Below are 23,103 nucleotides of genomic sequence, written 5' to 3' on the forward strand. Positions count from 1 at the left end.
TACAAAACGTCAGGTCAATTTCAATTTTGTAACTTTTTCAGTGCTTGTGAAAAAAATTATTATACAAATTTTATGTACCCCCTTTAAGGGGCTGTATCTTAACAAGGGATGCTCCAATGAAGTTTCTTTATATGAAAGATCCTATCTTTTTTTCGATGAGGAATCACCTCCTTAAAGGTTTTACACTTATAGTTATAGACAACACCCTGTATAGTTATAGACAACAGTTTTTTAATACTTGGTTTTTATCATGATTTGGGTATCGAAATTAGTGACATGAAACTGTACAAAGATTTGTTTATAATTGAAATTTTATGAAACTCTTTTGGAGGTGTGATAATAAAAAATTCAGTGTAACTTCTTTTCTTTTATTCGTGTATGATGGCTGCATCATACATCTGAAGCTTCTTCAATTTCGATTCAGATAATAAATAAAAACATTGAACAATATTAAAACTATCAGTATTTTAATTATAAAAGTTGAGCAACTGTATACACTATTGCTAATAATCTGTAAATCATTCGTGCATTATACAACACAGCTTTTATGTACAAACAGGAATGGCTGAGATTCGACATTCCAAATGAGGAATTGCTATCAGCCAAAAATCGGTTCCCGGTTATAAAATATATTGCAATGATGGCACCCTGAGTGAAACAAAATGATATTTAATTTACTCTTACACTGGAATGTTTTCAGTCCGCACACTCACGAATGAGATTGCATAGTTTTGTGTTTGACACGTGAATCAGTAAACACATAGTTGTTAGGAGTAGCCCGAGGTATTTCAGGCAACTTATCGCTAGGATGCCTATGGCTGATGGAGGACGCCTTCCTGGTGGTTTTATTAATGGTACTGCTCAACCCAGAAACAGGATACTTCGATACCCCTGAACTCACTGAATGTCGCGCAATCACATCACTCGAGTGTTTAGGAATAACAAATGCCTTTGTTTGTTTTATAAGCGACCTGTCGTTGCATAACGCTGATATCAACGGCAAGTCCATTTTCTTACTTTTTTCCCGAAGTGTGCGGATATCCAGAGCCGACGCTCTCTCAGTAAGAGTACCATTCAAAGTCTTTTCACTAACACTTCTCTTGGAATCGCTTAACGGGGGATTGTGCACTTCCAGATGAGAAGACTGATTCTCCGGAATGGGCGGTGGAGGTGGAGGCAGCCTTCTGAACTTTGGGGGCTGCGCTGTATCCAGTGAATTCAAAATATTGTCATCGGATCTGGTTCGTATGAATCTTGCAGGACGATTCGGAGGTAAAGGCGGTGGAGGATCCAGACTTCCAGTAGACGCAATGCTAGGAGCACCATAAACAGGTAACTGAAGATATGTCTCAGACAGATTCTGACTTGACGCGTATCTTCCTAGGTATGGCGTGCTTCGGTAGAAAACTGGTTGGTGAGCTAGAGCCGCCAGTAGCGACCCCTGTTTAGCTTCCAAGTACTCCTGTTTGCTTATGGCAGGTTCTTTCAGAGGAAACACGACAAAATCCACGTCACTATACATTTGCTGCTGATACTGTTCAATTTGCGATCTAGACAGCTGACTGGTATACACAGTTGCTAGAGCAGGGGGAGGAGGTGGTGGTGGTTGTCTAGGTGCTGGCGGAGGAGGAGGAAGAAAGGTACAGGGAACTAATACACTTGCCTTACTTGCTGCTACGTCGAGGTAATTACTGGGAGAAACGATGGTATTCAGTTTTTGAGGTGGTGGTCTAGAAATTTTGGGAGGTTTTGGAATTTTAGGTGGAATTGGAGGTAGTATCTTCGGAATTGAGTAACTTGGAGTCGAACTATTACTGACGGTACTTGCACGGGCAGTTAGAGCACTAAGCGGCCTTGCGGTAATGAATCTAGCTCCCGCTTCTTCGTACGGATACATTGGCGGAGGAACTGGCGTCGGATTATCGGGATATGGTGGAGGACTTCTCATCAAAGACTCTGATATAGAGTTGTCATCATCATATTCTGGGCAAGTACTTTCTGTTATCGGCAATTTGTTCAACTGAGCACCATATGGGGGAGGTGGCGGTCTGAAATGTTCTTCGACGCTATCTATCCTCGCTGGTGGCACTGGAATATATCCTTGATAAGATGACGGCAGAGTTACATAGTCTGAATCTGAATCTAAAGTGTGACTAACACTTTTGCATGATGGATATCTTCCCACAATCAGATCCGAGAGTTCTTCTGCAGATAGAAGCGTTTGTTTATTGTCAGTGGGATCGCTACCGTCTCCATGAAAGGATCCTGAATTACTAACATTTGAGTTAGCTCTATCCCTGAAAGGTCCGTCAACGTCATCTCCTGGGCCGGAAAACTGTTCACTAGGAACACTATACTGCTCACTAGGGGCAGTATAATTATCGCTGGAGCTCAGAGTGTATTGCTCACTTGATGTCAAAGTGTATACCCCACTAGTATGACTACTTGGAGCAGGACCTGCAGTATACACTGGCTCTCTGATATCTAACTCTATGCAGGTGGCGTCACTAACTGAGGAATTCTGTGCTGTATGAGAATAGCCAAGTTCCAGACTACTGGTGGTGGATGATCTGCGACCCTTCGGTTCTGAAAATAAAAATTAGGTTTATATATTTGTTTCACATTAATTGAAATGAATATTAATAATTAGAGAATTCAGAACAAATGTACAGAGATAGGGATGACGAAAGAGGCGATTCTGTATAGGATATTTTTTGCAGAAGATGCAATCTATAATCATAAATGGACACAGTAATATTTATTAAGACCCAGATAGGAATACAAATACTTAGGTTCAACATTTTCAAATGCTATACGAAATAAACAATAAACATTGAAGAGTTATCAATACACTCATAGAAAATACAATAAATTATGAAGATGATAGGTATATGAAGAGGTATAGGATTTGATTTTCAAAACAACACAAAAAAAATTTAAAAAACTGATGAAGTCGTGATTGGAATCGACAGAACGATCAATATAATTTAATGTTTGAAGATAATTTTATGCAAATGTTGTACACGGCTCCGCTTTAGATGGCCCATGCGCAAGGTCCAATTTTGGCACACACTCTCTAACATATTGACCGGTATTTCACGTATGAATGCTTCAATAGTCGCTTCCAGAGCGTCAGTCGTTGCAGGTTTATCCCTGTAGACATGAGCCTTTAACATGACACCACATGAAATAATCCAAAGGCATTAAATCACACGATCTAGGCGGCCAATAGACGGGCCCCAAACGTGAGATAAACTGTTCACTGAAGGCGGCTCTTAATTGGGCCATTGTTTTGCATGCCGTGTGGCATGTGGCACCGTCTTGTTAAAACCACATGTCAGGCATGTCTAATTCTTCCATTTTGGGCAACAAAAAGTTATCAATCATCACACGGTAGCGCTCGCCATTTACAGTAACTTTCCGGCCATTGTCGTCTTTGAAGAAGTACGGCCCCATGATGCCACCGACCCATAATCCACACCAAACAGTGACTTTTTCGGAATGCATCAGTAGCTCTTATAAAGCTTGTAATTGGTCTTCAATCCAGATACGGCAATTTTGCTTGTCAACCAGAAATGAGGCTCGTCGATAAAAATGTTAGACGTTGTGGGAGGTCGTGTGACTTCAATTCTTGCACCAGCTGTATCTTAGGTATAAGGTTTTACACCCAAATCCTTTCGCAAAAAAAGTAACAGAGGCCCAATTGCTGCGAACGGCGGCGAATCGACATTACACAGTCATCACGAACACTGGCGGATACAGCCGCAATATTTTCTTCGGTCCTCACTCTACGTATGCGTGTTGGTGGTTTAATGTCCAATAATGTAAACTGGGTTCGAAATTTAGTCACAAGCTTCCGAATAGCTTCCTCAGTAGGCCGAAGAAACTGCCCATAAATTGGAAGAAGTGCACGATTCACTTTCTTTACCGAGCATGAATTTTGATAATAAAATTCAATAATTTCGTGGTTAAATGATAGACCAAACTGAATAAGTTTGAGAATGACACAAAACACGATTCCCGCGCGATCTGTCAAAAGCAGTGTTGCCAAAAAGATACCAACAAAAAAGACACTCATTATTTTTTTGAAATGTTATAGACCTATAAGAAGGTTATACAGTCATACACTTCAAAAAGTTTCGAAATGGAAGCCAGATAATCGATAAAAGCTGGGCCACAGGGAACTAAAAAAAGGGTGGCAGGATAAAGGAACAACATTTCATGGATGAATAGAGAATACCTACATAAAACAAATAAAATGCAAGTTAAACTCACTGTTTTGTACTGGAGTGACAACTATGGTGCTACAGGAAGAGCTACACTGTGATCCTGCGCATTTTCCACTCGTAGTTTTTGTAGAACTTTCGCTCAACGTAGGCTTCTCCTCTACTTCTTCTTCAAGAGGAAGCGTTGCAAAAGTTGCGGTTGCAGATGCTGCAGAAGTTCGGCTGCTAGCAGGCGCACTGTCCAGCAGGTGTGCTAGAGCCAAACTCTCTGTTGACGGAGCTGGCGGACTGGTAATCATGATCTCGAGTTCGTCTTCGGAATGAACCCGATCACTGACAATTCCTGAAGTGGTATTTGAAGACGTGGAACTGATAACCGATACTCGCTGATCACCATCCCATCGTTGTCGTTCTTCTTCTACACGTTTCATTTCATTGAGACGTGGCGTCACAGCCATATTGAATTGATGTGCAGCTCTGCACAGGCCCAAGAGCAAACGACTCTTCTCATCGCTGGTTGTATATAGAGTGAGTTTTTCGTGATTGGTACGTATTTCGAATTTCTTCCGTTCAAAACTTAATTTCGCTATATTAATCCAAAGAAATATAGAAGGAGGATTGTTTTCGGGGCTTACTTTCAATCCTCTAGGACATACAGCTAAGAGAATCGACCCTGGAGCTTGTTCAGATTTTGCAGCCCTTAACCTAGAAAAAAATATTTATATTTTTGAAACTCATTTGGAATGTTCAATCAATCAATCAATCAATCAATATGTTTTATTGTCGGAAGATTAGTATCTTATTGACAAAGTCTTGTAAAAAAATCAAATGAAAGTCATAAAATATAAAAAATACAAAATACAATACATGACATAAAATATAAAAAATACAAACATAGTAATTTCACAAATAAAACATTAAGAAGACAGATGAGTTTAGGTGAACATTATAGGTTATCATGGTAGAATTCATGGATCGAATAATAAGCTTTTTTGATTGAATGATCTTCAAGTAAATTTCGGAACTTTTTGATATCTGTGCCATTTTTTAGAATGGTAGGAAGGTGATTATATACTTTAATATTTTCATAAATCAGAGAATGCTGAGTCAAGGTGAATTTTGGAATAGGTAAGTAAAGCATATGGTTCTGTCTGGTGTTGTGACAATTTGTTCCGGGAGTGTACATGCTAGTTTTATTTTAATGAATTGAGCATACTCTTTCCATTATGTATAAACAGGTGACAGTTAATATTTTGCATCTTATGAATAAATGCTTGCAGTGATATCTCGGCTTAGACTTTGTAAGGTATCTCAAACACCTCTTCTGTAGCACAAATATCGTATTCTGTAACAGTACACTACAATGGCTCCAGAAAACTATTCCATAGAGAATATGAGATTTGATCAATGCAAAGTAAGCCATTCTAGCTGTAGTATATCCTAGTTCATTTGATATCACTCTAATAGCATAACATCCACTAGATACAATTTTACTCAAATGAGATACATGTTCTTTAAAATTTAATGCATTGTCTATGTTTTCATTTTCATGGCCAATGATGGGCCCGATCGCACGAGAAGAGAACAAAATGCCCTAGGGATTGAGAATATTCTAAGATTACCGTGGCCAGCAAATTCACCAGACGTGAATCCCATTGAGAACATGTGATATTTCGTTAAACGAGCAATCTCAAACAGAGTTAATCATCCTAGCACCTTCCCGGAACTCACACTCGCGGCCCAAGAAGAATGGAACAAGATCCCAATGGATACCATTAATGCCTTTATTGTTTCCATGCACAGGCAAGTTAACACCTTATTACAGAACGGGGGAGGACACACTGAATCTTAATGCATTTTTGATTTCGCTCTAAAATGGCTTTCTTCTATATTTCAGATTCTGGTAATCAATTTATTATGCACTATTTTTCGTTTGTATTTTTTTTTGTTCAGTTAAAATTAAATTCAGCCGATTTGCGTTGGTTACATAACCGAATTAAATGTACTTTGTAATACACTTCTTGACTTATGATAATAGAGTCTCATTTAGTGCCTCTTTTATTTCAGCTTTTCATTGATGACGTGGCGAAAATGATGAACTGCACAAAAATTCTACGCTGATGATCTGAAGCTATACAAAGTAATTGACAATTATGAAGACTGCTTAATTTTACAAAATTAAATCGATTTAGTATTCGACTAGTGTTCCAAGAACCATTTAGGTTTGAACATATCAATATGTTACATTTTATAATTTTCTAGAAAAAAGAACCCAGGTAGCACAGGACATCCAATGGATATCCATTTTATGTCCATTATACGTACAGATGTCCTTGGACCTAAAATGGATATCCATAGGATATCCATATTTGGACATATTTTGGATTGACAGATATTGGATATCCATAGGATATCCATATTTGGACATGTTTTGGATGGACGGATAATGGATATCCATCACTGGATCATATATATAATTGATATTTAGTGCTTTAAATAATCTCGAGACCTTATAGGGACACTGATGATTACAACATTTTCAGAGGAAATGAAATAAAATACTTAGGAAATTTTGTAATCAATTTTATATTTTTCATGTTTGTCCGAAATAACCCGATATATGTCTCGTCATTTCCGACAATAAACGTAAACTCTGAAGAAGAAGACGGAAAGTAGGTTATATAAAATCCTAACCTAAAGTTCGGTGTTTGACGAATTGGCGGTCTTTTATTTATTTTATATATTTCAGAAGGTAAGTGAACTTTATAATAATATATATATATATTATGCAATTGCTAAAAAGGTTATCATTTGATAAGTGAAATAATGGAATACAAAAAACAAAAACTTTTTCATAAGTATAATATGATCGAATTTTCGTATGTTATTGACAGCATTCCAGTTAGTCGAGTAAATGAGATGACAGATCTTGGAATCACTTTTGATTATAAATTCACTTTCACTTTCCATATAGACCAGGTTATTTTAGCAGCGAATCGAATGTTGGGCTCTATTATAAGGAGTACCAGAGAATTCAAGAACATTGATACGATTATAACACTGTTTAATGCCTATGTGAAGTCTAAACTAGAATACGGCGTGTTAATATGGTATCCAATTTACAATTGCCACATACATCACATTGATGCTGTTAAAAAAATTTTTTTTAAATATCTGTCTTTCAAGGTCACAGGAATATATCCTCAGAGGGGAACCGACTATTCTATCCTTCTGAATCAATTTAATGTAATATCTCTGAATACACGACGACTTTTTGTCACAATCTCCTTTCTTCACAAACTGCTAAACAATAAGATCTCGTGTGCCCCTCTTTTACAAATGATCAACTTCTGCACCCCACGCCTTAATTCCAGATACCAAACGACATTTTACTGTGATCTTGTCAGAACAAATAACAGTTTGAAAGCTCCAAAGTCAATACTTTGTAACAACTATAATTCAATATGTGATATGTGCGATATTAATCACAGTTCTCAAAGTTTTATTTTAAAATGTCTTCTCACTAGAACCTTTTAACTGTAATCACCTTTTCTTTTCGCTTGTGATATATTTCTATTTCTACTTATTTTTCTTTTAGTTGTAGCAATCTTTTTTTTTACTAATTATACTGTTTTGCATTTATTTTCATCAACATCTTTCCTGTAATTGGGTGAATGCCTGTTGGAAATAAAGTTCTATCAATCAATCAATCAATTAATCAATTTAGACAAACATAAGGGCAAGAATTTTGGCGATGTGTGTATTTCAATTTGTGACATGTATGGTAGTAGGTACATTGAATTTTTACAAGTTTGCTCTAATTTCCTATCAAACACATGGCTGCCTTAATTTTTCCAATAAATCAATCAAGTATCAGGTAGTTTGGTTGACCATTTGAGGTTAAAAAAAAGCATTAACATAACAGGTAATGATACCCTCAATGATTTATGCCAACCAGGATCCTGAACTGAATGGATGGCTACTCTAAGTATGCAATTTACCAGCCATTTACCTAAATATGTGAGCATTAACTGGTTCCTGTAGCAGACACGCCTCTGCTATGAACCTCGCCCGCGCTTCACTTTTCGACAGGCCCCTGTGGGTCCTGTGCGCTGCCTCGATAATCCTAAGGGCCGCAGGGCCCCGCATGTTGGGCGGGACGTAATCCTCCGGTCGGAATGTGGTGTTCTCGTCGTGGTCCCCCAAGTCCGCCTGCAGGGTGAGACCGGCCAGATGGGTAGAGTGATCGCCTGCCGCCCCAGAGGCTGCGTTGAGGCGCAACTGAAGGTAGTAATGGTGTCTCGTCGTCTCATCTCTGAGCAGCAACGGGCTGTCCACGTAAAACTGGACACGGAAGTAGAAGGCGAGGGCTGGACGACCGTTGGCGTCGAGTCCATGGCTATGAGAGGACCGCCAACTTTTTGGGGCATATTTGGAAAGCTTGCTTTCTGGTTCTGCGAAGAGATATTCACCATCTGAAAAATAAAAAATAAACGAATTAGTGTTAACCTTTACATTGAACGACAAATTGAGTAGTGAGAAGAACTAGAACTAGTTCTAAACTCCAGACACCACCGGAAGATGGCAAATGAGACTTGGCCGAAACTTTGTGAACATAATCCTTGTGAGGATCAAAAACACAGAACAGGTATTGGAATAAGTTGAGTTACAAGATTGAAGTTCCGTTTTCTCAAATAACCTCGTAGTTTCATTCATATAGGGTATTTCTTTAATGTCCCCCCCCTTTTATTTTTTGAACGGGTCAACTCAAAAAAATTGAAATTTGCGATAATGAAATCAATGCTTGAATACTTCATTTTGAAGTGAAGTTGACAGATGAAACTCTCAAGATGGCGGCTGGGCGCCATCTGGAAAAAAAATTAAATGGAAAGGGCTCCTAACAAATGCTTCACAACCCTAGAATATAATTCAATATCTTCAACTACTACAAACTGGCGGAACTTTCAATACTTGCCTGAATACTTCGACATTTAACTACATAATATGAGGTAATGACAGGATATCCCTCAAAATGATCAATCTCATTGACTCTTTTTTGATAAATCACTTCACCTTTCTCATAAACTTTATCATTACCAGTTGCCAATTTAAAAAATGTTGAAAGGATGGATAGGTTATCCCTCTGGCTAAGTGTAACTCACCTACTATCCTTTCGGACCTAAGACCAATTACAATTCTACCGTATCTCTCTAAAGTAGTGGAATCGATTATGAAAAATCAGATTAATGAGTACGCCAATGAAAATCATATTGTAACATCTGTACAATCAGGATTCAGACCTCAGCATAGTATCACCACGGCTCTTCTGTCAATTACAGAAGATATTTTTCAAGCTGCAGATGAACAAAATTTGACCTCTTTAATACTTCTAGATAACAGCAAGGCATTTGGCACTCTAGATCATGAGATATTGTATGACAAACTTGTCTACTTCGGTTTTTCTCGGAAAACAGTGTCTCTCTTAGAAAACTATTTGAAGAATCGTACTCAAATAGTTGTTGTGGATGAAGTTATTTCAGAAGCTCTACCGGTATTAAAGGGAGTGCCACAAGGATCTATCCTTGGGCCCTTGCCTTTTAGGTTGTATATTTGTGACTTTTATCTGTCCGTAAAAAAATGCAATACACATCACTATGCAGACGACACGTAGTTATATTTCTCTTTTTCGCCTGGCGAGAATACATCTGCTCTGTCTTATATTAATAACGATCTCCAAGCCATCTTTGACATTTCTACTGCCCATATACTCAAGCTCAATTCTGACAAACCCGCAATTATTATGTTCTGAGCTAAGAAGAACAGAGAGCTCACCAACTCTACTTTTCGAATTCGCATCGAAAACGATATACTTCCCTCCGTGGACGAGATACAAAATTTAGGGTTGAGGTTTGATCTGGATCTTCGCTTTACTAAACATGTCAGCTATCTGAACCAATGTTCTCATCACGTTCTCAGACAGCTTTTTCCTAATCGTGATTTGCTTAACACAAACTTAAAACTTAGACTATGCGAGTCACTGATAATGTCAAAAATTTCCTATTGCGACAGTATTTATGGACCTGCTTTAAAAAAATCGGATGCTCTCCCACTACAGCGTATTCAGAATAGCTGTCTACGTTTCTCGTTTGGTATTCAGAAATATGACCATATATGCAAGAATCAGGATTGTCAAATGTTGAGAAACTTAGAACTCTACACCTTCTTACCAACATACATAAAGTTTTGATGACTCAACAACCTGATTACTTACTAAAAAGGTTAAAACAATCTCTATGATTAATAACTTTACTACAAGGAACAGTTCAGTTCTAGTCATCCCCAAACACAAATCTTCTATCTTCCGCTGCTTCTCGTATAATGCACCCAAATATTATAATCAACTACCCTGCGAATTTCGATCATACACCATCGTAAACTTTAAAAAAAGACTGAAGACTTATTTAACCCATTAGCCTCTTGTCCGTTCCCGACCTTGGCATTACTAAAATGAATATTCTAAAGTGAAGCAATAACTATTTTTTTTATATTGTTAACTCGACTGGGGTTCATATTATTTAATTATAGTTTCTCCCAGGTTGAGTTGAAAAACAACCTTGACTGATACTCCGCCTATTCACCATATACTGAATGTTTTTTTTTTGTTTTTGTTCCTGTATACCGTTTTATTTTATTTTTATCTATTCCATTTGTATTTTTATGGTGAATAAAGATGTATTATTATCATTATTATTATAAGTTTTTTTTCACCGTAGTGTGCGCTGGTCAGGCCCCCCGAAGCCCTGATACATTCGGGAGGGCGCGCCAGCATTATTAACCAATTAACACCCCCCACACCGTGGGGTAAGTGATCATTGGGTCCGAGAATCATGTGCCCTGAGCAAGCGCAGTGAGCCAAAAATGACAGCCTTCTGCATCTGTGCGGCTAAGATTTCTGCCTTAGTGCGGCAAGCCGGTATGATTTTAAGATTCGAGAGTAGAGAGGACATCATTCCACCAAGGACTCCAATAATCAGAACAACCATCTTGACAGAGTGATCTAGATAGAGTCTACGGAGTTCGAAGAGAAAATCTTGATATTTTATCCGTTTTCCTTTCTCTTTTCTGACGATATTCGTCTCGCCAGATGCTGAAAACTCCAGGACAAATATCGTTTTGCTCTGGTGGTCGAGGAGGACCACATCAGGCTTATTAGTTCGTATGAGCCTTAGGGTGGGGAACGAATAGTTCCAATAAATTCGGCACTTCTTGTTCCCCACAACGGATTCAATATCCCCCGGATTGCCATCCTGGCAAGCCATGATGAACCCCTCAGTTTCCGACTTCAGCCCACTCGACCTGAGGAAAGCGAAGGTCAGACGCTTTGATAAGCCAAGGTCTCCAGTGTTATTGAAGAAGACCCCATACATTGGCTTATCCCTGTGTTTACGCAGAAGTAAGGTGATCTCTGCGGCTTTTATCTGAGCTTTTTGCTGAACAGGTTTCAACTCGGTGACAGAGTTGTGGTCACCTCGTTCAGTGTCGAAAACTATACCGAGTTCATCAGCTGCTCGGGCAGCTGCCTTAAAGAGAAATGCTCCAATTTCTACTCTCTCATGGTCACGGACCATGCATAGAAGGGGATCCGAACTCCTGACGACTTTACAGGCTGTATCCAGCACCTTTCTGTCATGTAGACACTCCAAACTCAAAAGTCCACGGCCTCCCTGTTGTCGGGGGAAGTACAACCGTGGAACGGACGATTTGGGATGCAAACTCCTATCGAGATGCATCATTTTTCGGGTCTTTACGTCGAGTTGATACAGCTCCTCCCGAGTCCACTTCACTACTCCAAACGAGTAGAGTAAGATTGGAACGGCAAGCATATTTGTTGTAGCAACTTTGTTCTTCCCTGACAGTTCCGATAATAATAATTATTATTATTATTATAAGCTGGAGGTCAGTTCAGAAGATGCTCAAAATGGTTGCCTTGAAATTCTTGACATATGAATAGCCTATCCGATATTTCACGCCGAACATTTTCGAACACAGTAACGTCAATATTTTTACAAATATTTATTATTTTCTGCCGTATATCTAATATTGAAGCAGGTTCAGTTTCGTACACCCTTTGCTTCAAATAGCCCCATAAAGAATTAGGATTCGCATCGACAGTTTCAGTGATGAGAGAGTCAAAAGTAGTTTCTAGCATATTCAAATGCAGTTTCCCTGTTAAATTTTGATTAATGAATAGAGGTCCTACAATATGGTTTCCCAATATTCCTGCCCAAACGTGAAGTGATAGATCCATGTCTCATCCATTGTCGCATATCGACGCAAATATTCCGGTTTGTTAGGTACAAACATGACCAAACACTGCTCAGAATTCCTGTTTTTGGTCAATAGTGAGCTCGCGGGGCATCCACTTTGGACAGAGCTTTCTCATACTTAAATGCTCATGCAATATAAAGCCAACACGTTGATATATATCTCTACGATGTCAGCTAACTAACACAACTTCACTTATCAATCATTCAAAACGATTTTGTGGATTTTTTTTGTTCTCTGATACTACTGCCTCATTTGGACGTCCACTGTCTTCTGCATCATCGAAATCTCCTCGACCACGTTTGAAGTCACCAAACCAACGTTTAATTGTTGTTTCTGAAGAAGCGGAATCCCTATAACACCTTTCAAGCCATTGCTTTGCTTGAACGGTATTTTTTCCATCAAGAAGCATTGTAAAATTGAAACACGAATGTGTTTTTGATCGATTGCTCTGAAAATATCAAAAGTAGTGTCACTCTTAGCACAATAACTCACAAACTCATGAGTGAAATATCATGAAATTTCAACAGCTTTCTTTTAAAGGTTAGTACTAACTAAAAAAGAGGTGAATGCAATGAGACTTGCGCCATCTATGTATAAGGCCCAAGACTACAACCCATTTACTATTGGGCTAAAGTTACACTACTGTTCAATCTATACAATTCAATATAATTTAGATGTTATAATTGTTGTTGTTCGAATAATAAATGAAACAAAATAATTAACTTGCGTTTAGATTAGGCCTAATATATTTTGAATTACACACATCGGAAAAGTCTAGGGATATTTTTAAAAATGGCAATAATTTTTTTTTGATCGCTTTAGGGAAAAAAGTTGACGGGTGATTATTAAACGAATGTAACTTACAACAAAATTTATTAAATGGTCAACAATACTGAGTGCGCATATAAGCAAAACTAAAAAAAGGCTCTTCTTTGGCACCCCGAAAAAAAATAATAATACAAAAAAAATTGGAATCAGTACAAAGTATGGCCTCCACGCTGGTTTATTACGGCCCTACATCTATCGTGCATCGACAAAATGAGATTGTCAATGTCTTGTTGAGCTACATTTGCCCATTCAGCGGTTAAAAGCTCTCTCAATTGAAACGTTGTGTGAATGTTTCCCATATGCGGAGTAATTCTTCGTTGAAGCATGTCCCACACATGCTCGATGGGATTCAGGTCCGGTGATTGTGCTGGCCATGGCAATACATCAACTCCTTCGTTGGTGAGCCAGTCAGTCACTAGACGCGCGACATGTGGACGAGCTTTATCGTGCATTAGGTGGAAGTTTTCACCAACAGCACCAGCAAACGGACGGACGATAGGTAGAAGAATGGTGTCGAGGTACTGTCGAGCTGTGAGGGAGCGATTTGGAAAAACGGGATCGGTTCTGCCGCCGATCATGATTCCGCCCCATAGCATTACTGTACCACCTCTGTATGTGTGGACTTCCTGGACGTGTCTCAAACGTTCATTATTTCCAGGTCGTCTCCACAGTCTTACTCGACGAGAATCTGGATGAAATCCAAATCTGGATTCGTCTGTAAACAAAACTGTGGCCCAATCATTTGCATCCCAGTTTTGATGTTGTTGACACTACTCTAATCTTCTACCGCGATTGCCTCTCGACAAAGGTGGACATCTAAGTGGCCTTCTGTTGTGGAGATCTGCTTCATGCAGTCGATTTCTGACAGTATCACGACCAATGGTTACCTGGTGCGTCTGCTGCAACACGTTAACCAACTCAGGTGCTGTGATTGTCGGTTGTCTTCTTGCGGTTAAGACCATAAATCGGTCTTGAACTGCAGTTGTAGCGCGTCCTCGCCCTTGATGTTGTTCGGCTGGACTGCCAGTTTCACGGAAACGCCGCTACAATGGACTGATAACACTTTGGGAGACCCCCAAACGAAGAGCTACATCATTTTGTCGCATGCCACCTTGAAGAAGCCCTACAGCTCTATTCATCTCAGCCAATGGTAAGTGATGGCGTTCCATGTTAAAGCACAATATTTCCAGTTTAATTGCTGAGCAAGAACTGCATAGAATGTACAAACTCGACACTTTCAGATTATTCATTTTAGCCGAAAACCTACAGTTTGTAAAAAACTTGATAAAAGATTAGTTACCGTTTTTGCAGGCTTTGTTCAACCCATAGAAATCTACAGGGTGGTCGAGTGTACCAATTTAATGTATATAAGATGTGTGTATTTTATGTATATAAGAACAATTTTTATTTGTTATTCGGCAATACTGTCCTGTGAATGGGAAAGTGTAGGGCAATAAAAAGCAATGCTTATTATTATTATTACTATTATCAACAATGGTTATTATCTGACTGTTCAGAATCGTGCAAGTAAATCTTTAAAATACTAGAACAGTGGTAATGACGGAAGATGATTTGGGTTTATGACGAAGTCGTCGAGTGAAGTCAAAGTTAAAGAAGGCTGGTGAAGTAGAGGAATGTAGCAGCGCCGGACCGCATTCCAAGTTGCCGCCACGTCAGTGTGTGCCTGAGGCCTTACACCCGGCATATCCAAGATACTCCAGTGGAGTACGCAGAACTGGGTAGTTTTAAGAACTCATTTTCGATTTCTTGTTGATTTCAAAATCAGATTCTCTGAAAACATTTTTAGCTGATACCTGAATAATTTACTCATAGACTCTACATATTGACAATAATAATAATAATGAACGTTTGTATTACCGACGATTTTTTCAAAGTTGTAGATGATGAGAACTTGATCTATTTGGTACTTTTGGATGATAGCAAGACCTTTGACACTCTTGATCACGAGATATTGTGTGACAAACTTGTCTACTATGTTTTTTTCGGAATGCAGTGTCACTCTTAAGAAACTGTCAGAAAAATCGCACTCAAGAGTTCTTGTGGATGAAGTTGTATCGGATGCTCTACCAGTTTGAAAGTGAGTGCCACAACGATTTTTCCTTGGACCTTCGCTTTTTAGCTTGTATACCTGAGATTTTCATATGTTAGTGAAAAAATGCAATATACAACACTATGTCGACGACACGTAGTTATATTTGTCTTTTCCGCCTCGTAATTCGACATCTGCTCAGTAATATATTAATAACGATCTTCAAGCCATCTTTGGCATTTCTACAGCCCATAAGCTCAATCTTAATAAATCTTCATTAATGATATTTGTACCTAAGAAGAACGGAGAGCTCACCAAGTACACTTTTCAACTCAGCATCAAAAATGAAATTATTCCCTCCGTGACCGACATAAAAAACTTATAATTATGGTTTGATCTAGAACTTCGCTTCACTAAACATGTCAGCTATGTGAACCAAACTTCTTATAACTAACTCAGGCAGCTGTTAATGGATCTGCTTTGAGACAATCGGATGGTTTTCAACTACAGAATATTCAGATTAGCTGTCTACGTTTCTCGTTTAACTATCCGGAAATATGGTCATATATCCTGAGTCGTGCAAGAATCAGGATGGTTAAAAGTTGAGAAACTTGTAACACTGCATTTACTCACCAATACAGATAAGGTTTTGATATTTCATCAACCTGATTAATTAATGAAGTATACATTCCCCCTTTTTCATCACTTTTGAAACGATAAACGAACCCAAAAGTTACAAACAAAATATTCGGAAATTTAATAAAATTTCAACATCTAGCAGATGATAATAATAGAAAAAACATGTCTGAGACTGTGAACTTTTCCATTCGGAAATGACTATGTCAATCTTATATTCTGGGTTTGTTGGTCGTGATCTACAGAATTGTATACCTACCTACAACTAAGGTAGCTTCTATCAAAAATGATCTGCTTGTTTTTTAAGCACATACTATATTGTTCATAGTTCGGGTCTTTTCAGTGATGGATGAGGACATTTGCTTATTTTGGTTGGATTAATCGGTATTATACGAGTGCAGTTCACTTCAGGTATCCCTACTTTGTTCATGTTAGTACCCCCTTCCTTTCGGTTCAAATTGACTCTGTATTTCTGAATTTCTATCGCCTTACTATAGTATACTGTCAGGCTCATTATGTCTGTGCACTTGTATATCCATGCGACCATTGTTTCTTGGATTTTTCGGTCTGTTGTGAATTAATTGTTTGAGTCGAGATGTAAGGGAAATTTACCGTGCCATCTTACCAACTTCTGAAGGTTATATATTCATTTCAGTTCAGTAGAGTTAGGGTCTAGTCAACATCATATCCATAACCATGATAATTATAAACTTGTGAATGAAGAAGTATTTATAGAAAGTTTCAATATTTACTCACAATCATATTTGATTCCATTGATTCAGTTTTATCAGGACAGTGACACTAATTGAAATTGTGATGCATGATTAGGCCATGACGTATGATTCAAGAATAATGACCCCTAGATATTAATTTCAGCTGTGAAACTCTGTTTTGGTAGACTAGCTTTCAAATTTTCATCGTTTTTTATCAGTTTGAAGAAAATAGTCAGGGGAAAATTAGTTTCAGTAGCTTTGGAAACAAGAACAGTTTTGAAATACGTTTTAATTTCCAAGAAGATATCCATATTCTATATGTTAAAGGGAAGTTGGAAGACAAAAAACTACTTTTCATCAACATCAACTCATGTTCTCGGATGAGGAAAACACCTGAAATTAATATTTTTACAAAGTTGGTTGGACTTTTCAAACATCTGACAGAAACATTTCTAGCTGACGGAAGTTATAACCTCGAAAATTGAGCAAGTTATCTTTTTTTAATTTCGTGAGTGGTAGAAATAGGGTTAAATAAGGAGAAATCTACAAGAAGCAAAAACACGTTGGATGCAATTAAAAACAAGGGTTTCCATTTCTATACCTGGTACTTAGTGAATTAACTCTGCAGTAAAGCAACGCAATTTATGAATATTAAAAATAATTGTTTTAACATTCCCAATGAAGTTGAATATTATTCATGTCCTTGAGACAAAACGAAACAATTAACAAAACACTTTATTGTCTTAAATTTCTTTACTAATTATTTCAAAACTTTCGTTGTATATTTGATTTTCTCAATAGTTTCATGATAATAATGATAAAACAATGTTCACCATTATTTTTGAAGTGCTAACTTTTTATGGGAGGGTAAACCGCTCCGTTACGTAACGTGTAACGGCGCCAGTCTGGCTTCCCTTTCTCTCACGCATACGGCAGTGGCAGGCGATAGACATGTACTGTTGACAGTGAGCATTTCACATAAAACTATCACAGCTTTTGAAAGTGATTATAAAAAAAAATTGATGAAACAAGCAGAAAATGATATCCTTAATCGAAAAAAATTCTTTGATAAGCGACTACTCAGTCGCAACCTACCATTGAGATTCTAAATTGACTAGGTAACTATCATAATTTATATATTTCAACACCACTGGCCTGGGAGATTCCACTGAACACAAATCACTTTTGATTTGATACTACTTCAGCATTCCAGCTGAAACAAACAAACGTCTAGTTGTTCTACAACTTATTATACTTTTATTTTGTTTTCGTAACAATCGTAAACTATCTGAGAGGAATGTACTGCATACTGCATCGATAGATGAAGTGTATTGTGTTCAAGTATAGACCGGAAGACTAGTTATTACCAGAATAATTAGTTATGTCTGCATACCGCGAATCTAATGTTTCGTGGAATAATTATTGTTCTCCACGTTCAATTTTGCGTTATAGAAACTGAGATGAAGCACGAATGCCGTATTTTGAGCAACAGAATAGAATGAAAAATATTTCTAAACAACTCGCTTTACTCATAAAATTCAATTAGCAGAAAAAAGAGTTTTTTTACACCATCAGGTAGAGTTAAACCCACCATTTCTTATTATTGATGATTTAAATTACTTTCCTATTTGAAAGACATCTATAATACTCATATTCAACAAATTTAGAATTGTCATCTGATAGGTTACTATATGACTAGGTCCAGGAGTAACTAATGTTATAAAGACATGAAATGGCTGTAACTAATTGGGATCAATTTATCATTCCTGCTTGAGGAAATTCTTGTATAGGTCTTCCAAACGGGTCTTTCGAAACTTGACAATTAATAACGGCCATCTTGTTGAAGCGACATCTGTCAAATTAGTCATTTATTCAGCATGTTTTTTCAAGTCAAGTCCATCCGTCCGTCCTGTCCTTTCCAGGAAGTTGGACAGGTCACTAGGAGATATCTCCTTTATATCGGCAGTTGTAGGCCCAGACCCGCCGAACACATACTCTCTAATTGACAGTAAGTCCGGTCACTCGCATAGGACATGCTTGACAGTTTCATCTTCCTGTTCATACATCCTGTATAGAGATGTGTCCACTAGCCCCATGACATGGGGGCGTTTCCTTAGTTGACAGTGGCCAGTCAGAAATCCTGCTGTTAAGCGTAGGTTTTTCCTGGTCATCGCCAGATATTTCTTCGGCGCCAGCTTCTCAGGGTAGCACAGGGTGATCCTGGTAAGACTGCATCCTTTGATTCCATTCCATCTCTTTAGGGATTGAGCATGGGTGTGACCTTTGGCTAGTTTCGCAATTGTTGAAGTTATCAGACCAAACAAAATCGATGATACCTCACACATAGTATGTTTCATTTGAATTTAAAAATAGAAAGCGCTTAATGACCCATTATAACAAAACGTGTCGGATTTGAAAACCTTATACAGGGTGATTCAAAAGTACTTTGACAAACTTCAGGAGGTGATTCCTCACAATATTCTAATATGAATTGTCCAAATAAATAAATGTCCGGAAACGCTTCGTTTCCAAGATACAGGATGTTGAAGTTTTATTTTTATTTTCGTTTTTTTCAAATAACTTTTGAAATACTGAACTTAATTAAACGAAACTTGGTAATTGGAGGTTTTTGAGGTGTCGAATTCGAACCTGATGTTCTTATTGCTCTTACTCGTAGGGGGCGCCACCTTACATATTTTGTGACAGTTAGAAGTTTTGTTGAAGTTTCCGTAAGTAGAAGTAGAAAACACTTATTTTGAAAAAATGGATTATTTAAACAATAATTCTCATTTAGCCGATATGCATTTCGTTTATGGCCTTGCGGATGGCAATGCGCGCGAAGCAAGACGTATTTACCAGGAGTGATTTCCTAATCGAGTACTGCCTTCAGCTCCAACATTTGCTAGTCTCCACCGTCGTTTGGCAGAAACAGGTAGATTTAAGAGGATGGCTGATATTATTGGAAGACCACGAGCATTCCGAACCCCAGAATTGGAAGAAGCTGTTTTGAACGCTCTCGAGGAGAATCCAGAAACAAGCACAAGAGTAATTGCTGAAGCTGTCAATTCTACTCAGTCCACAGTTTGGAGAATTATCCACGATCAACAGTTTTATCCATACCATATTCAAAGGGTACAAGCTCTTTTGCCACGAGACTTTCCCCAACGCATTACTATGTGTTAATGGTTTTTGAGAAAATTGGTTGGAAATCCTCAATATTTAAGATATGTACTCTTCACGGACGAGGCAAACTTTTCCCGAAATGCTATCACAAACTTTCATAACAACCATGTTTGGGCTCTCGAAAATCCGCACGCAGTAGGTGAAAGGCATTATCAGTATCAATTTTCTGTAAATGTATGGGCGGCAGTAATTGATAATTACTTGATAGGTCCTTTCTTTCTTCCGCTCCGACTGAATGGCGCAACTTACAGACACTTTTTAGAAAATGAATTGCCGGGACTACTTCAGAATGTACCATTAGAAATTCGTATCCGCATGTGATTTATGCATGATGGGGCTCCGGCCCATTTTAGCGTTGTAGCCAGGGAATTCCTTAACACAGTCTATCCAAATCGATGGATCGATAGGGGTGTAGAAGAACCTAACCAGGCGTGGGCACCAAGGTCCCCAGATCTAAACTCGATAGATTTTTATTTTTGGGGACATTTGAAGTCACTAGTTTATAAGACTCCAGTAGTGAACGAGGAAGATCTAAGAAACCGAATAGTAGACGCCTGTGAAACAATAAGAAACACACCAATAATTTTTGAGCGGGTACGAGATTCAATGACTAGACGACTGACTGCCTGTATCTTCGCTGAAGGTGGACACTTCCAACAATTTATTTGAATACAATTTAGTTTCGTTTATTTTAGTTTATTCTACATATTCAAAAATTTCCTGAAATAAAATGTTGACATTTCTTGCAAATTTTATTAAAACAAATACTGATTATGCACCCTTGATACAAAAATAACTATTTCGCTTAAGGATGTCATAAAGGAACGTACCCAACAGTAATGACCTCTTCAAACGAGTAAAACGTCAAATTCATTTCCAAAGTATTCTTGTGAAAAAAGCAAAATATTCGTAATAACTTCAACATGCATCGATTATCAAATAATCGACTTGAAGTTTTCAAGTCCAAATATTAAGAAAACGGTTGCTTACAGCGACTAGTAACAGGGGTAGCTTATTTACGTAGATATGATAGAGGAATCGATTTTTCACTGAAAAATGTGCTAGAAGTACGCCCAAAAAAGTTATGAATCTTCAAAAAAGAAAAAGACGTGTAGGTGGCGCCCCCTACGAGTAAGAGCAATAAGAACATCAGGTTTGAATTCGACACCTCAAAAACCTCCTATTACCAAGTTTCGTTTAATAAAGTTCAGTATTTCAAAAGTTATTTGAAAAAAAACGAAAATAAAAATAAAACTTCAACATCCTGTATCTTGGAAACGAGGCGTTTCTGGACATTTATTTATTTGGACAATTCATATTAGAATATTGTGAGGAATCATCTCCTGAAGTTTGTCGAAGTATTTTTGAACCACCCTGTATAGTGAAAATCTTACAGTAAAGTTTATTAATAACAAATAAAGGCCAGAGTAAAACTTTTTCAACATCACAACTGAAGCACTGGCTCTCGAAGCGCGATTTGCTGACTGCCTTATGGTGTGCACTGGCATCAAACCACCACCAGCTTTCCCACATCTATATCCTTTTTGATAAAAACTTGAGGTATTCTGATGTTCCAATATGAATTAATTTCTCTCAGATTTCTCACAATTCCCTAATTTTCCCCTGTAGACCCACGGTTCTTGTATGTAGGTGAGTCCAGAGTGAATACAACTCGGGAGGGTCCATTGTGGCTCCCACTTATTCAAACTCGACCAAATGAATTCAGTTTCTCAACAAATCTGTTCAGTCGGCAAGAAAAGGATTTTGGTAAATGCTGAAAACCTGATTCGTTCCTCTACAAGGTTGATAGACCGTGGTACCTTTTTCCCAAACTAGTGAGGACCTCATCGACGGTTAGCATGCCAGTATCATTGTAGGATACACGTTTGTGACGCATTTAATGGAGAATTCCTTTGAAGGCTCTAGGAAGAGATGCTCTACACCAGCCAAGAAACGCTTTCCTGATATTTTCAGGTAACCTTTCAGGTTAGAATCTGCAGCTCCAGACCATCTCCTGGAATATTCTCTATGGCAGTCATAACGAAGAGCCATACTGAAGAAATTCCAGTTGATCGAAGAGTGTATCTGATGATCAAGATGCAATAATCCCATCTTCATGATCGCGACAACCATGTAAGCGAATCTGTGAGTCAGCCATACTTGACGATACATTTGAATCAGTCATGAACGGCTTTTTGGCCTCTGGCTTGGCTCTACCATCTGATGAGGGAACGCATTTACTGACCTGTTTAGTTCGAGTTTACTTCTGTTGCTCAAAAGGTTTGGTTCAAGGCAGATTCACAATTTGTTTCCTCTTGAAGAGCTGGTAAGTCACTTCCAGGCTGCACCACCTTGTCTCCTAGTTTCATTAGCAGGGTCAGAGAACAGAGAAGCTCTTCTGTCGACTTGGAGTCGGATTTTTCAGTTCATAATCCATAAATAAAGAGTACCACGAGTAGCTAGAAAAACCAGGTTTATCACGACAGAGCCTCGTATTGTAGGGGCTTGATTCCCTTTCGGCAGGAAGACACATTCCTTAGGATAATTCCTCATTTAGGACGACACTGCGGTGACAGACACCACTAGCGGTAGGGGTATTCTGAGCCCCCCGTTGGAGGACTGTGGTTTTGTTATGAGACCAATATCAAATTTTCCCAGAACCTTCGTAAGGCCTGCCTGAATTCCTTGTAGGTTGTTTTGTACTTCTGAGAGTGAGAGAAGAGTCGCTCTCAGACTTTTCTGGGGGGAAATGACCTGTTCACATACATCGTGGCTTCTGCAAAGATGGATAAGGCACAGTTCCCACTCAGATTTGGTCTACGGGAAGGATTAATTCAAGACATTGAGATCAGAGTAAAATTAAATTTCCTTCCATATTAATCTCCAATCAGTAATAGCTTTTGTCAACAACAACAATAACCTACCTAGGTTGTTGTTGGTGATAATTATTTAAATTAATCGTTAATAATTCAAATGAACGAGAATGAGATAGGTAAATATACTATAAATTTTTACGGAATGTTGCCATAGAAAATTTGTCCTGACAGAGTTTGGGCAGAAATAAACAGATACCGCGTTGGTAATACTGCATTTGCAAAATTTTGTAAAATAGATATAACTATTGCTAAACAGAAGATTG

At 38.2% G+C, this 23,103-nt stretch overlaps 1 protein-coding gene and 1 long non-coding RNA gene across 3 annotated transcripts in view; one reads left to right on the forward strand and one right to left on the reverse strand.

Annotated features, from left to right (window-relative positions):
- Window positions 1-354: 354 nt before the first annotated feature.
- ex (FERM domain containing expanded) overlaps window positions 355-23,103 on the reverse strand; it is a 97,012-nt gene continuing 74,263 nt past the window's right edge. Inside the window, exons 3-5 of the mRNA XM_074180433.1 lie at window positions 8,239-8,701; window positions 4,276-4,931; window positions 355-2,586 (exon numbers count right to left, since the gene is read on the reverse strand). Coding sequence (XP_074036534.1) covers window positions 710-2,586; window positions 4,276-4,931; window positions 8,239-8,701 — 2,996 coding nt within the window. The 3' untranslated portion in view covers window positions 355-709. The remainder of the gene's footprint in view (window positions 2,587-4,275; window positions 4,932-8,238; window positions 8,702-23,103) is intronic.
- Window positions 4,633-7,932, forward strand: LOC141484852 (uncharacterized). Of its 2 annotated transcripts, none has more exons than XR_012466840.1 (2): window positions 4,633-4,772; window positions 6,294-7,932. It is a non-coding gene; the product is annotated as an uncharacterized lncRNA (long non-coding RNA). The 2 variants fall into 2 exon arrangements; XR_012466841.1 differs by lacking the exon at window positions 6,294-7,932 and adding an exon at window positions 5,940-6,072 and having other exon boundaries at window positions 4,642-4,772.

Source organism: Leptinotarsa decemlineata, unplaced genomic scaffold, assembly GCF_025532065.1.
Source record: "Leptinotarsa decemlineata unplaced genomic scaffold, Ldec_3_MD MMD2_tig00026294_RagTag_RagTag, whole genome shotgun sequence".
In the NCBI taxonomy this organism is placed as follows: domain Eukaryota; kingdom Metazoa; phylum Arthropoda; class Insecta; order Coleoptera; family Chrysomelidae; genus Leptinotarsa; species Leptinotarsa decemlineata.